General features: G+C 48.0%; 1 protein-coding gene across 1 annotated transcript in view; it reads right to left on the bottom strand.

Annotated features, from left to right (window-relative positions):
- Positions 1 to 16,339, bottom strand: part of wdfy3 (WD repeat and FYVE domain containing 3) — a 224,097-nt gene that overhangs the window by 173,771 nt on the left and 33,987 nt on the right. The window contains exons 3-4 of the mRNA XM_064936580.1: positions 9,620 to 9,743; positions 5,208 to 5,317 (exon numbers count right to left, since the gene is read on the bottom strand). Coding sequence (XP_064792652.1) covers positions 5,208 to 5,317; positions 9,620 to 9,743 — 234 coding nt within the window. The remainder of the gene's footprint in view (positions 1 to 5,207; positions 5,318 to 9,619; positions 9,744 to 16,339) is intronic.

Here is a 16,339-nt window from a genome sequence, read left to right as displayed (position 1 = left end):
AAACTGAATTAAATAAAAAGTAGAAGAAACTACGCTATGAAACAAAGATAAATTACATAAATAATTATTGTAAAAAGCTTTGGAGCACCTTAAAATTAAAATGTGTTAAAAAAAAAAAAAAGAAGCTAACCCAGCGCCATCATTCATTGAATCAGATGGCTCGTTCATTACAAAACCCACTGATATCGCCAACTACTTTAATGATTCTTTAATTGGCAAGATTGGCAAGACTCAAAATCATTAGTCACTTTAATAATGCTTACACATCTTACATTACTCATCTCATATGTACAGTATATAGTGTATTTTATACCATCTATTGCACCTTGCCTATGCCATTCGGCAATCGCTCATCCATATACTTCTATGTACATGTTCTTATTCCATCCCTTTAGATTTGTGTTTATAAGACATGCAAATTAATTACTTAAAAATCATACAATGTGATTTTCTGGATTTATGTTTTAGATTCCGTCTCTCACAGTTGAAGTGTACTACCTATGATAAAAATTACAGACCTCTACATGCTTTGTAAGTAGGAAAACCTGCAAAATCGGCAGTGTATCAAATACTTGTTCTCACACTTTTTTAAAAACTTTAACCCCTTTTTCTCTCCAAATTTCATGGTATCCAATTGGTAGTTAGTCTTTTCTCATCGCTGCAATTCCCATACGAACTCGGGAGAGGCGAGCCGTGCATCTTCCGAAACAACCCAGTCAAGCCACACTGCTTCTTGACACAACACCCACTTAACCAATGTGTCGGAGGAAACACCGTTGCACGGTGACCGTGTCATCGTGCATTGGCCCGGTCCGCCACAAGAGTTGCTAGAGCACGATGGGACAAGAAAATCTCTGCCAGCCAAACCCTAACCCGGACAATGCTGGGCCAATTGTGCGTCGCCCGATGAGTCTCCCAGTCGCGGCGGCTGCGATAGAGCCTGGACTCGAACCAGGATCTCTAGTGGCACAGCTAGCACTGAGATGCAGTGTCTTAGACCACTGTGCCACTCGGGAGGCCCGAAAACGTATTTTAATTGGTTAATGTTGCATAGGCCAATGTTTTTTATGTAATGTTTAAAAAACATCTGAGCGGTAGATCTCTGCTTGCATTTTGACTCAGAAAAGGTTGGTGACCTCTGCTTTAACAGAACATTCCAGAAAAGGTTGGTGACCTCTGCTTTAACAGAACATTCCAGAAAAGGTTGGTGACCTCTGCTTTAACAGAACATTACAGAAAAGTTCAAACATTTAATTTCAATGTTGGTAATGTTCTAGAAACCTTCTCCAAATAGTTCAAAGATCATTTAGAAACAAAATGTTGGGAATTTCAGTACTTCAGCATAACGTTTCCTACAGGTTATATTTAGTCACGTTCTCAAATGGTCCTGAAAGGGGTTAAGAAGGCGTTAAGAAGGTGTTAAGAAGGCGTTAAGAAGGTGTTAAGAAGGCGTTAAGAAAACATTCCATTAAAAAAAAAACATTCTAAGAACATTCTAAGAACGCTCTCTGAACGTGACAAAGTTATTTAGAAACATATACATTCCATTCTCAGCATAAACAAAACTCTTATCGTGCTAATAAGTGTGTTCAGGTGGATTTGCCACACCCACTAATTGGTTACACCTTGATCTTAATGAGTACTTGTTTCCTTTGAAATGGGGTCTGTTTAAATAGACTAAAATGAACATCTTAGTAGGTGTAAAGAACATCATGTCATGCTAGCTCCATCATGATGGCACAGCGGACGAATTCCATGGAAAGAGAACAGGAGATTATCGGTTCCAGTCTCACGGATGCCGTGTGACAAATATGTTTGCATGAATAATGCCTAAGGAAGATCATTTCCAAGTGTCCTATCTGTGCTTTAAAACCCCAAATAAGAACACAGTGTATTAAAAGTCAGTGAAAGTTTTAAGGAAGTTATTAAAAAAATAATAATAATAACTAGCGATGTGCAGTTCGCAAACGATTCGATCTTTTTGATTGACTCTTTATATTGATTCGAGAGTCATGATTTGTTTTTCTGAGTGACTCGTTCATTTTAGTTGTTTGTTTGACTTGCTAGTGCAGGCAGTAATGAGTCCTGCAGCAGGATCAATACACGCTCCTCCTGCTCGGCGGCTCCAGAGACCCGACTACCAACTGTCTGTCAAATTGCGCGCAGGGAAGTAGATCATGAGCATAGACAAGAAAAATACATGTTTAGAACCAATAAGCACACCCAATTTTTCAGTTTTTGATTTGTTTAAAAAAGTTTGAAATATCCAATAAATGTCGTTCCACTTCATGATTGTGTCCCACTTGTTGTTGATTCTTCGCAAAAAAATACAGTTTTATATCTTTATGTTTGAAGCCTGAAATGTGGCAAAAGGTCGCAAAGTTCAAGGGGGCCGAATACTTTCGCAAGGCAGTGTATATACACACAAAAGTATGTGGACACCCTTCAAATATGTGGATTCAGCCACAGCCGTTGCGGACAGGTGTATAAAATTGATCACACAGCCATGCAATCTCCATAGACAAACATTGGCAGTAGAACGGTCTTACTGAAGAGTTCTGTGATGTTCAACGTGGCACCGTTATAGGATGCAACCTTTCCAACAAGTCAGTTCATTAAATGTCTGCCCTGCTAGAGCTGCCCCGGTCAACTGTAAGTGCTGTTATCGTGAAGTGGAAACGTCTAGGAGAAACAACGGCTCAGCCGTGAAGTGGTAGGCCACATAAGCTCACAGAACACGACCATGCTGAAACGTGTATAAATCGTCTGTGTTGCAACACTCACTACAGTATTCCAAACTGCCTCTGGAAGCAACATCATCACAAGAACTGGTCGTCAAAAGCTTCATGAAATGGATTTCCGTGGCCGAGCAGCCGCACACAAGCCTACGATCACCATGCACAATGCAAAGCATCGGCTGGAGGGGTGTAAAGCTCACCGCCATTGGACTCTGGAGCAGTGGAAACGCATTCTCTGGAATGATGAATCACGCTTCACCATCTGGCAGTCTGACAGACAAGTCGAGGTTTGGCGGATGCCAGGAGAACGCTACCTGCTCAAATGCATAGTGCCAACTGTAAAGTTTGGTGGAGGAGGAATAATGTTCTCTGGCTATTTTCATGGTTCGGCTCCTTAGTTCCAGTGACGGGAAATCTTAACGCTACAGCATATAATGACATTCTAGATGATTCTGTGCTACCAACTTTGTGGCAACAGTTTGGGGAAGGCCCTTTCCTGTTTCAGCATGACAATGCCCCATTGCACAAAGCATACAGAAATGGTTTGTCAAGATCGGTGTGGAATAACTTGACTGGCCTGCACACAGCCCTGACCTCAACCCCAAACAAACACCTTTGCGATGAATTGGAAAGCCGACTGCGAGCCAGACCTAATCGCCCAACGACATCCGTGCCCAACCTCACTAATGCTCTTGTGGCTGAATGGAAGCAAGTCCCCGGAGCAATGTTCCAACATCTAGTGGAAAGCCTTCCCAGAAAAGTGGAGGCTGTTATAGCAGCAATGTTCCAACATCTAGTGGAAAGCCTTCCCAGAAGAGTGGAGGCTGTTATTGCAGCAATGTTCCAACATCTAGTGGAAAGTCTTCCCAGAAGAGTGGAGGCTGTTATAGCAGCAATGTTCCAACATCTAGTGGAAAGCCTTCCCAGAAGAGTGGAGGTTGTTATAGCAGCAATGTTCCAACATCTAGTGGAAAGTCTTCCCAGAAGAGTGGAGGCTGTTAGAGCAGCAATGTTCCAACATCTAGTGGAAAGTCTTCCCAGAAGAGTGGAGGCTGTTAGAGCAGCAATGTTCCAACATCTAGTGGAAAGCCTTCCCAGAAGAGTGGAGGCTGTTATAGCAGCAATGTTCCAACATCTAGTGGAAAGCCTTCCCAGAAGAGTGGAGGCTGTTATAGCAGCAATGTTCCAACATCTAGTGGAAAGCCTTCCCAGAAGAGTGGAGGCTGTTATAGCAGCAATGTTCCAACATCTAGTGGAAAGCCTTCCCAGAAGAGTGGAGGCTGTTATAGCAGCAATGTTCCAACATCTAGTGGAAAGCCTTCCCAGAAGAGTGGAGGCTGTTATAGCAGTAAAGGGGGGACCAACTCCATATTAATGCCCATTGACTTTGTAATGAGATGTTAGACAAGCAGGTGTCCACATACTTTTGGTCATGTTGTGTTTCTTGGTCATACCGTCCCTCTCCCAGCCAGATGCAGAGAAACTCATCCACGCCTTCCATCTTCTCTCGGATCGAAACCACGCTGCATGGGGGCCTCCCGGACTAATCACTAGAGGCTTCAACTAATCCAGAACATTGCTGCAAGGGTCCTGACCAGGACCAAGAAATCTGACCACATCACCCCGATCCTGCCCAAACTGGCTAGCGGTCAACTACAGGATTGACTTCAAAAATCCAACTGCTTCTATGTAAAAGCCTTGAATGGATTGAGGCCCACCTACATAAGCGCTCTCATCTCAACCAGCGAGACTCCTCGCACTCTCCCCGCTCCGTCTCCGAACTATGGGGGGCCGAGCCTTCTGCTCCCTCACCCAGTCGCCTATGGAAATCTCTCCCTGACCATCTGTGAGGCAATCTATCATTGACAAATTGGCCTTAAAATCCACTTCTACAGACTGTCTTTCTTCTGTTAGTCCTAATGGATTTAGCACCTAGCCCACTATTGCTATTATACCTACCTTGATTCAAAATGGATGCCGAATTTATTTTATTTTTTTACATAGATTTTATCTATTAACTCTATGATGAAAAGTGCAAATGAAATGTTTTATTATTTGCATTGCACACTGGGTGATAATAAGGTCGGTTGGTATCCAGATTTTCCTAGTGTTCCTGTACCATACCAGGGGATATGGTATTATCAGGGGCGCAATTTCTTTCCATACGTAATTAATAACTTTAAAAAATAAAAAATAAATTACGCACAAAACAATTTAGACAGCAGCGATCTTGATCCAGGAAGGGATGGATGGTCTCTGCTGTAAACCAAGAAACTTGATATTGCAAGCTAGCAACCTAGATTGCAAGTTAGCAAACCAAATGCATAGCTGGAGCCCTGATCTGGAGCCCTGAACCACCCCCCCCCCATATTGAAAACCATACTGTCGGTATACCGCCCAAGCCTAGGAGATACACACAGAAACACGCTCAGTTCAGAAACACACACACAGCTGTCCGGTACCACCCACCTGTCCGGAGGATGCTAGCAGGTTGATGGTGGTCAGTAGCATCCAGCCACGTGACGCCTCTTCACTGTGGTTCACCTCCAGGAACTGGACGATGGCTCTACTGGCTGCCTCTGTGGAGAGAACACACACACGTTGGTCATAGATCTGGCTGCCTCTGTGGAGAGAACACACACACGTTGGTCATAGTACTGGCTGCCTCTGTGGAGAGAACACACACACGTTGGTCATAGTACTGGCTGCCTCTGTGGAGAGAACACACACACGCGTTGGTCATAGTACTGGCTGCCTCTGTGGAGAGAACACACACACGCGTTGGTCATAGTACTGGCTGCCTCTGTGGAGAGAACACACACACACGTTGGTCATAGTACTGGCTGCCTCTGTGGAGAGAACACACACACGTTGGTCATAGACAGAGAATGAGCTACAGATGTGTAGCATAATGTAATTCAAAAAGTCTTAGAGCAGGTGGCAGAGAGAGCAAGAATTCCTTACATTCGGCGGTGTGTGTATGTGTGTGTATATGTGTGTGTGTGTGTGTATATGTATGTGTGTGTATATGTATGTGTGTGTGTGTGTGTGTATATGTATGTGTGTGTGTGTATCTAGCGGTTTCCTCTAGAGCTGGTCGTCCGTCAAAGGAAGGCATACCCCAGTCAAAGCTTTGATAACACACACTGACCTGGAGAGAGAAATGACAACCCACTGACCTGGAGAGAGAACTGACAACCCACTGACCTGGAGAGAGAACTGATAACCCACTGACCTGGAGAGAGAACTGACAACCCACTGAGCTGGAGAGAGAACTGACAACCCACTGACCTGGAGAGAGAACTGACAACCCACTGACCTGGAGAGAGAACTGACAACCCACTGACCTGGCGAGAGAACTGATAACCCACTGACCTGGAGAGAGAACTGACAACACACTGACCTGGAGAGAGAACTGACAACACACTGACCTGGAGAGAGAACTGACAACACACTGACCTGGAGAGAGAACTGACAACCCACTGACCTGGAGAGAGAACAGACGACCCACTGACCTGGAGAGAGAACTGACAACACACTGACCTGGAGAGAGAACTGACAACACACTGACCTGGAGAGAGAACTGACAACCCACTGACCTGGAGAGAGAACTGACAACCCACTGACCTGGAGAGAGAACTGATGACCCACTGACCTGGAGAGAGAACTGACAACCCACTGACCTGGAGAGAGAACTGACGACACACTGACCTGGAGAGAGAACTGACGACACACTGACCTGGAGAGAGAACTGACAACACACTGACCTGGAGAGAGAACTGACAACCCACTGACCTGGAGAGCTTCCCATTCTGGCTTCATACAGGGGGAGTCATGAACGAACAGCTTCCCATTCTGGCTTCATACAGGGGGAATCATGAACGAACAGCTTCCCATTCTGTCTTCATACAGGGGGAGTCATGAACGAACAGCTTCCCATTCTGTCTTCATACAGGGGAATCATGAACGAACAGCTTCCCATTCTGTCTTCATACAGGGGAATCATGAACGAACAGCTTGTAGGCAAGTCAGTTAAGAACAAATTCTTATTTTCAATGACGGCCTAGGAGCAGTGGGTTCCATCATGACAATGCCCCCGTGCACAAAGCGAGGTCCATACAGAAATGGTTTATCAAGATCAGTGTGGAAGAACTTGACTGGCCTGCACAGGGCCCTGACCTCAACCCCATCGAACACCTGTGGGATGAATTTAAACGCCGACAGCGAGCCAGACCTAATCGCCCAACAACATCAGTGCCCGACATCACTAATGCTCTTATGACTGAATGGAAACAAGTCCCCCTCAGCAATGTTCCAACATCTAGTGGAAAGCCTTCCCAGAAGAGTGGAGGCTGTTATATCAGCAATGTTCCAACATCTAGTGGAAAGCCTTCCCTGAAGAGTGGAGGCTGTTATAGCAGCAATGTTCCAACATCTAGTGGAAAGCCTTCCCTAAGGTGTAGAGGCTGTTATAGCAGCAATGTTCCAACATCTAGTGGAAAGCCTTCCCTAAGGTGTAGAGGCTGTTATAGCAGCAATGTTCCAACATCTAGTGGAAAGCCTTCCCAGAAGAGTGGAGGCTGTTATAGCAGCAATGTCCCAACATCTAGTGGAAAGCCTTCCCAGAAGAGTGGAGGCTGTTATAGCAGCAATGTTCCAACATCTAGTGGAAAGCCTTCCCAGAAGAGAAGAGGCTGTTATAGCAGCAATGTTCCAACATCTAGTGGAAAGCCTTCCCTAAGGTGTGGAGGCTGTTATAGTAGCAATGTTCCAACATCTAGTGGAAAGCCTTCCCAGAAGAGTGGAGGCTGTTATAGTAGCAATGTTCCATCATCTAGTGGAAAGCCTTCCCAGAAGAGTGGAGGCTGTTATAGCAGCAATGTCCCAACATCTAGTGGAAAGCCTTCCCAGAAGAGTGGAGGCTGTTATAGCAGCAATGTTCCAACATCTAGTGGAAAGCCTTCCCAGAAGAGTGGAGGCTGTTATAGCAGCAATGTTCCAACATCTAGTGGAAAGCCTTCCCAGAAGAGTGGAGGCTGTTATAGCAGCAATGTCCCAACATCTAGTGGAAAGCCTTCCCAGAAGAGTGGAGGCTGTTATAGCAGCAATGTTCCAACATCTAGTGGAAAGCCTTCCCAGAAGAGTGGAGGCTGTTGTAGCAGCAATGTTCCAACATCTAGTGGAAAGCCTTCCCAGAAGAGTGGAGGCTGTTGTAGCAGCAATGTTCCAACATCTAGTGGAAAGCCTTCCCAGAAGAGTGGAGGCTGTTATAGCAGCAATGTTCCTACATCTAGTGGAAAGCCTTCCCAGAAGAGTGGAGGCTGTTGTAGCAGCAATGTTCCAACATCTAGTGGAAAGCCTTCCCTAAGGTGTAGAGGCTGTTATAGCAGCAATGTTCCAACATCTAGTGGAAAGCCTTCCCAGAAGAGTGGAGGCTGTTATAGCAGCAATGTTCCAACATCTAGTGGAAAGCCTTCCCAGAAGAGTGGAGGCTGTTATAGCAGCAATGAAATGTTCCCACGAACAGGTGTTCACATACTTTTGGTCATATAGTATATCAAAGGATGGTCAAGCTGAGTGACAGCTTTACTCTATCCATCCCTCTGATCATAAGCCAGTTCTCTTTTCCCTCACTCCATCCCTCACTCCATCCCTCACTCCATCCCTCACTCCTTCTCTGTCAGTTAGGTCCACATTTCACCCAAAACAGGTGTATAAATCATCACGAGAGGCCACTTCATCCATCTAGCTTACGAGCTCCAACACTGAGCAGTGAGAATCAAGGTAATAAATAAGTTGGTATTTTGGTCATGTTTCTCTAGAGCTGTTGCTTGGACACCTATCTTAGCTAGGCGAATAACAAGACAGCTCCACTGATACTGACGAGCTGAAGCATCAGATCAGAAGCTGTGAAGGGCTGTAGAGTTAGATCAGAAACTGTGAAGGGCTGTAGAGTGAGATCAGAAACTGTGAAGGGCTGTAGCTAAAGATCAGAAGCTGTGACGGGCTGTAGCTAAAGATCAGAAGCTGTGAAGGGCTGTAGAGTCAGATCAGAAGCTGTGAAGGGCTGTAGAGTCAGATCAGAAGCTGTGAAGGGCTGTAGAGTCAGATCAGAAGCTGTGAAGGGCTGCACTGTTAGATCAGAAGCTGTGAAGGGCTGCAGCGTTAGATCAGAAGCTGTGAAGGGTTGCAGCGTTAGATCAGAAGCTGTGAAGGGCTGTAGAGTCAGATCAGAAGCTGTGAAGGGCTGCAGCGTCAGATCAGAAGCTCTGAAGGGCTGTAGCTAAAGATCAGAAGCTGTGAAGGGCTGTAGAGTCAGATCAGAAGCTGTGAAGGGCTGTAGAGTCAGATCAGAAGCTGTGAAGGGCTGTAGAGTCAGATCAGAAGCTGTGAAGGGCTGTAGAGTCAGATCAGAAGCTGTGAAGGGCTGTAGAGTCAGATCAGAAGCTGTGAAGGGCTGTAGAGTCAGATCAGAAGCTGTGAAGGGCTGTCGAGTTAGATCAGAAGCTGTGAAGGGCTGTAGAGTCAGATCAGAAGCTGTGAAGGGCTGTCGAGTTAGATCAGAAGCTGTGAAGGGCTGTAGCGTTAGATCAGAAACTGTGATTAAGAACTGCTGAGCTCAGACAAACCTGACATGATCTTAATTGAGGAGACTTTAACCACCCACAGTATGTTTAATTAGTACGGGGTGGCAGCTTAGCAACAGCCCTCGCAATGGACTGTAGCAGTCAAAAACATTGCAGCAAAGTTGACTTAAGACCGACATGAAATAGGCCAAAAAAAATGCTTTTAGGGGAACAGTGAGACAGACGTGTAGCCTCCCTTGGGAAAGAGTTCTTCTGACCTCAACGGGACGATCTGGTTAAAAAAAATCCACTGACCTGTGGACTTGTTGGAGGCCCTCCGCCTGATCTCCGTGACCATGAGCCGGGACACCTGGGTAGTGAACTGGAGGAGGTCCTGGAACTTCTCTGTCATGGTGCTGGGGGGAGCGTTACCAAACACCTGCAAAAAAAGGTAAAAGATTAACAGTCAGAGGAAGGCCCTAAAAATTGTCAAAGACTCCAGCCATCCTTAGTCATAGACTGTTCTCTCTGCTACCGCATAGCAAGTGGTACCGGAGCACCAAGTCTAGGTCCAAGAGGCTTCTAAACAGCTTTTACCCCCAAGCCATAAGACTCCTGAACAGCTAGTCAAATGGCTACCCAGACTATTTGCATTGTCCCCCCCCCCTTTACACTGCTGCTACTCTCTGTTTATTATTTATGCATAGTCACTTTAATAACTCTACCTACATGTACATATTACCTCAACACCATAACACCCTGTATATAGCCTCCACATTGACTCTGTACCGTAGTACCCTGTATATAGCCTCCACATTGACTCTGTACCGTAATACCCTGTATATAGCCTCCACATTGACTCTGTACTGGTACCCCCTGTATATAGCCTCCACATTGACTCTGTACCGTAACACCCTGTATATAGTCTCCACATTGACTCTGTACCGGTACCCCCTATATATAGCCTCCACATTGACTCTGTACCGGTACCCCCTGTATATAGCCTCCACGTTGACTCTGTACCGGTACCCCCTGTATATAGTCTCCGCATTGACTCTGTACCGGTACCCCCTGTATATAGTCTCCGCATTGACTCTGTACCGGTACCTCCTGTATATAGCCTCCACATTGACTCTGTACCGGTACCCCCTGTATATAGCCTCCACATTGACTCTGTACCGGTACCCCCTGTATATAGTCTCCACGTTGACTCTGTACCGGTACCCCCTGTATATAGTCTCCGCATTGACTCTGTACCGGTACCCCCTGTATATAGCCTCCACATTGACTCTGTACCGGTACCCCCTGTATATAGTCTCCGCATTGACTCTGTACCGGTACCCCCTGTATATAGCCTCCACATTGACTCTGTACCGGTACCTCCTGTATATAGCCTCCACGTTGACTCTGTACCGGTACCCCCTGTATATAGTCTCCACGTTGACTCTGTACCGGTACCCCCTGTATATAGTCTCCGCATTGACTCTGTACCGTAACACCCTGTATATAGCCTCCACATTGTACCGTAACACCCTGTATATAGCCTCCACATTGTACCGTAACACCCTGTATATAGCCTCCACATTGTACCGGTACCCCTGTATATAGTCTCCACATTGACTCTGTACCGGTACCCCTTGTATATAGCCTCCACATTGACTCTGTACCGGTACCCCTTGTATATAGCCTCCACATTGACTCTGTACCAGTACCCCCTGTATATAGCCTCCACATTGACTCTGTACCGTAGTACCCTGTATATAGCCTCCACATTGACTTTGTACCGGTACCCCCTGTATATAGCCTCCACATTGACTCTGTACCGTAACACCCTGTATATAGCCTCCACATTGACTCTGTACTGGTACCCCCTGTATATAGCCTCCACATTGACTCTGTACCAGTACCCCCCGTATATAGCCTCCACATTGACTCTGTACCAGTAGTACCTGTATATAGCCTCCACATTGACTCTGTACCGGTACCCCCTGTATATAGACACCCACATTGTACCGTAACACCCTGTATATAGCCTCCACATTGACTCTGTACCGTAGTACCCTGTATATAGCCTCCACATTGACTCTGTACCGGTACCCCCTGTATATAGACACCCACATTGACTCTGTACCAGTACTACCTGTATATAGCCTCCACATTGTACCGTAACACCCTGTATATAGCCTCCACATTGACTCTGTACCGGTAACCCCTGTATATAGTATCCACATTGACTCTGTACCGGTGCCCCCTGTATATAGCCTCCACATTGACTCTGTACCGGTACCCCCTGTATATAGCCTCCACATTGACTCTGTACCGGTACCCCCTGTATATAGCCTCCACATTGTACCGGTACCCGCTGTATATAGCCTCCACATTGACTCTGTACCAGTACCCCCTGTATATAGCCTCCACACTGGTACCCCCTGTATATAGCCTCCACATTGTCTCTGTACCGGTACCCCCTGTATTTAGCCTCCACACTGACTCTGTACCAGTACACCCTGTATATAGCCTCCACATTGACTCTGTACCGGTACCCCCTGTATATAGCCTCCACATTGTCTCTGTACCGGTACCCCTTGTATACAGCCTCCACATTGACTCTGTACAGTAACACCCTGTATATAGCCTCCACACTGGTACCCCTTGTATATAGCCTCCACATTGACTCTGTACCGGTACCCCCTGTATATAGCCTCCACATTGACTCTGTACCAGTACCCCCTGTATATAGCCTCCACATTGACTCTGTACCGGTACCCCCTGTATATAGCCTCCACATTGACTCTGTACCAGTACCCCCTGTATATAGCCTCCACATTGACTCTGTACTGTAATACCCTGTATATAGTCTCCACATTGACTCTGTACCATAACACCCTGTATATAGCCTCCACATTGACTCTGTACCATAACACCCTGTATATAGCCTCCACATTGTACCGTAACACCCTGTATATAGCCTCCACATTGACTCTGTACCGGTACCCCCTGTATATAGCCACCACATTGACTCTGTACCGGTACCCCCTGTATATAGTCTCCACATTGACTCTGTACCGGTACCCCCTGTATATAGTCTCACTATTTACTGCTGTTATTCTCATCTCTTACATATTTGGGGGGTATTTTCTTAAACTGCATTGTTGGTTAAGTAAGCATTTGTATTTGGCACATCTGCCAGATATAATGTGATTTGAACAGTCACACATGGACACACACCAAGGCCCACCTACATGTTATACATTCTAGTCATTTAGCAGATGCTCTTATCCAGAGAGACTTAAAGGTAGTGCATCCATCTAAAGATAGCTCGGTGGAACAACCAAACATCACAGTCAGTAGCTAGGGGTTCAGTAGCTAAGGGTTCACTAGCTAAGAGTTCAGAAGCTTGGGTTTTAGAAGCTTGGGTTCCGTAGCTGCTTGGGGTTCAGAAGCTAGGGGTTCAGAAGCTAGGGGTTCAGAAGCTAGGAGTTCCAGTAGCTTGGAGTTCCAGTAGCTAGGGGTTCAGCAGCTAGGGATCCATTCAATTGGTGACAGATTTATGCAAATATTCTCAAATCTGCATAAAGAAAATATCCACATTTTCCAAACAGTGGTGCGTTTCCACCAAACTGAATTGTTGAGAATAAAGATGTGATGACATAATGATGTGCGTGATGACAAGTGCATTGGTAGGCTCTGCGGGTTGGGGGGTAGGCTCTGCGGGGTGGGGGACAGGCTCTGCGGGTTGGGGGAGGTTGGCTCTGTGGTGTGGGGGGGTAGACTCTGTGGGCTGGGGGGGGTAGGCTCTGCGGGTTGGGGGGTAGACTCTGCGGGGTGGGGGGTAGACTCTGTGGGCTCTGTGGGGGGGGGGGGGGGGTAGGCTCTACGGGTTGGGAGGGTGGGGGTAGACTCTGTGGGGTGGGGGGTAGGCTCTACGGGTTGGGGGGTATGCTCTGCGGGGTGGGGGGGTAGGCTCTGTGGGGTGGGGGGTAGACTCTGTGGGCTCTGTGGGGGGGGGTAGGCTCTACGGGTTGGGGGGTGGGGGTAGACTCTGTGGGCTGGGGGGTAGGCTCTGTGGGGTGGGGGTAGACTCTGTGGGCTGGGGGGTAGGCTCTGGGGGGGGGGTAGGCTCTACGGGTTGGGGGGTAGGCTCTGCGGGGTGGGGGGGTAGGCTCTGTGGGGGGGTAGGCTCTACGGGATGGGGGGATAGGCTCTGCGGGGGGGTAGGCTCTACGGGCTGGGGGGTAGGCTCTGCGGGTAGGTTAGTCTACAATACATGAAGAGATTATTAAGAGCGAGAATATTTGTATTTGTCAAAACGGCGGTCAAACATTGATCATCAAGCCACCAGAATCAGACCCTTCGACATTTATTGGAAAGGAGCATCAAGTTAATAATCACTGTGCTCTTTCACCACCCGGTGAAGTTCATCCCAACTTATTTCATCTGTAGCCGAATAGAACTGCATGCTTTTGTAGTGGGTGGACCAGACATCATGTGATCCCGTGACTTTGATATGACATTATTATTAAATCAATATTTGCCATTTAGGTTCATACAGGCTATTTCTTACATCATTCATTTTACAGGCACAAAAAAAAAAAGATCACAAATGATCTGACGGAATTTATAAAAAAAAATGACCGAAACTTCCTGTTTCCATTACAGCGGGTCGTGATTTATTTTTTACACGTTAAGACTTTACTCACATAGAAACTATGGATTTAAAAAGGTGGTTAGTGCCAGGAAATCTTTCCTCAAAGTAGCTATCAGCAAAGTCAGCGCTAGTGGGGAGAGAGAAGTCCAGAATTGAGTTTTAGTTCACAATATATATTTTTTTTTGGGGGGGGGGGCAGGGTGCTGTGGGATTATTTAAGATACTCTTTGAAGAGGTAGGGTTTCAGATGGTCTCGGGAAGATGGCCAAGGTCTCTGCTGTTCTAGCTTCAGGGGGAAACTGGTTCCATCATTGGGGTGCCAGGACAGAGAAGAGCTCTGATTGGGCTGAGCGGCAGCAGCCCTCCAACAGCACCTCTGAGGGCCAGGACACCTGAGGTGGCAGAACAGAGTGTTGGGTTGGGGTGTAGTGTTTGAGCATAGCCTGAAGGTAGGGAGGGGCAGTTCCTCTTGCTGCTCCGTAGGCATGAACCATGGTCTTGTAGTGGAGTGTAGGGTCTGGAGTGTAGGGGTTGGAGTGTAGGGGTTGAGAGTGTAGGATCTGGAGTGTAGGGGTTGAGAGTGTAGGGGTTGAGAGTGTAGGGGTTGAGAGTGTAGGGTTGAGAGTGTAGGGGTTGAGAGTGTAGGGGTTGAGAGTGTAGGGGTTGAGAGTGTAGGGTTGAGAGTGTAGGGGTTGAGAGTGTAGGGTCTGGAGTGTAGGGGTTGAGAGTGTAGGGGTTGAGAGTGTAGGGGTTGAGAGTGTAGGGGTTGAGAGTGTAGGGGTTGAGAGTGTAGGGGTTGAGAGTGTAGGGTTGAGAGTGTAGGGTTGAGAGTGTAGGGTCTGGAGGGTAGGGGTTGGAGTTGGAGGGTAGGGGTTGGAGGGTAGGGGTTGGAGGGTAGGGGTTGGAGGGTAGGGGTTGGAGGGTAGGGGTTGGAGGGTAGGGGTTGGAGTTGGAGGGTAGGGGTTGGAGTTGGAGGGTAGGGGTTAGAGTTGGAGGGTAGGGGTTAGAGTTGGAGTGTAGAGGTTGGAGTTTAGGGGTTGGAGTGTAGGGTTGAGAGTGTAGGGGTTGGAGTGTAGGGGTTGAGAGTGTAGGGGTTGGAGTGTAGGGTCTGGAGGGTAGGGGTTGGAGGGTAGGGGTTGGAGTTGGAGGGTAGGGGTTGGAGGGTAGGGGTTGGAGGGTAGGGGTTGGAGGGTAGGGGTTGGAGTGTAGGGTTGAGAGTGTAGGGGTTGGAGTGTAGGGTCTGGAGGGTAGGGGTTGGAGTTGGAGGGTAGGGGTTGGAGGGTAGGGGTTGGAGGGTAGGGGTTGGAGGGTAGGGGTTGGAGGGTAGGGGTAGGGGTTGGAGGGTAGGGGTTGGAGTTGGAGGGTAGGGGTTGGAGTTGGAGGGTAGGGGTTAGAGTTGGAGTGTAGGGGTTGGAGTTTAGGGGTTGGAGTGTAGGGTTGAGAGTGTAGGGTCTGGAGGGTAGGGGTTGGAGTGTAGGGGTTGGAGTGTAGGGGTTGGAGTGTAGGGGTTGGAGTGTAGGGGTTGGAGTGTAGGGTTGAGAGTGTAGGGTCTGGAGGGTAGGGGTTGGAGTGTAGGGGTTGGAGTGTAGGGGTTGGAGTGTAGGGGTTGGAGTGTAGGGGTTGGAGTGTAGGGGTTGGAGTGTAGGGGTTGGAGGGTAGGGGTTGGAGGGTAGGGTCTGGAGGGTAGGGTCTGGAGGGTAGGGGTTGGAGTGTAGGGTCTGGAGTGTAGGGATTGGAGTGTAGGGATTGGAGTGTAGGGGTTGGAGTGTAGGGGTTGGAGTGTAGGGGTTGGAGTGTAGGGGTTGGAGTGTAGGGGTTGGAGTGTAGGGTCTGGAGGGTAGGGTCTGGAGGGTAGGGTCTGGAGTGTAGGGGTTGAGAGTGTAGGGGTTGGAGTGTAGGGTCTGGAGGGTAGGGGTTGGAGGGTAGGGGTTGGAGGGTAGGGGTTGGAGTTGGAGGGTAGGGGTTGGAGGGTAGGGGTTGGAGGGTAGGGGTTGGAGGGTAGGGGTTGGAGGGTAGGGGTTGGAGTTGGAGGGTAGGGGTTGGAGGGTAGGGGTTGGAGGGTAGGGGTTGGAGGGTAGGGGTTGGAGTGTAGGGTTGAGAGTGTAGGGGTTGGAGTGTAGGGTCTGGAGGGTAGGGGTTGGAGTTGGAGGGTAGGGGTTGGAGGGTAGGGGTTGGAGGGTAGGGGTTGGAGGGTAGGGGTTGGAGGGTAGGGGTAGGGGTTGGAGGGTAGGGGTTGGAGTTGGAGGGTAGGGGTTGGAGTTGGAGGGTAGGGGTTAGAGTTGGAGTGTAGGGGTTGGAGTTTAGGGGTTGGAGTGTAGGGTTGAGAGTGTAGGGTCTGGAGGGTAGGGGTTGGAGTGTAGGGGTTGGAGTGTAGGGGTTGGAGTGTA

This window comes from Oncorhynchus masou, chromosome 25 (genome assembly GCF_036934945.1).
Source record: "Oncorhynchus masou masou isolate Uvic2021 chromosome 25, UVic_Omas_1.1, whole genome shotgun sequence".
Taxonomy (NCBI): Eukaryota; Metazoa; Chordata; class Actinopteri; order Salmoniformes; family Salmonidae; genus Oncorhynchus; species Oncorhynchus masou.
The sequence above is the reverse complement of the archived record's forward strand: the minus strand, read 5'-3'. Positions and strand labels throughout refer to the sequence as shown.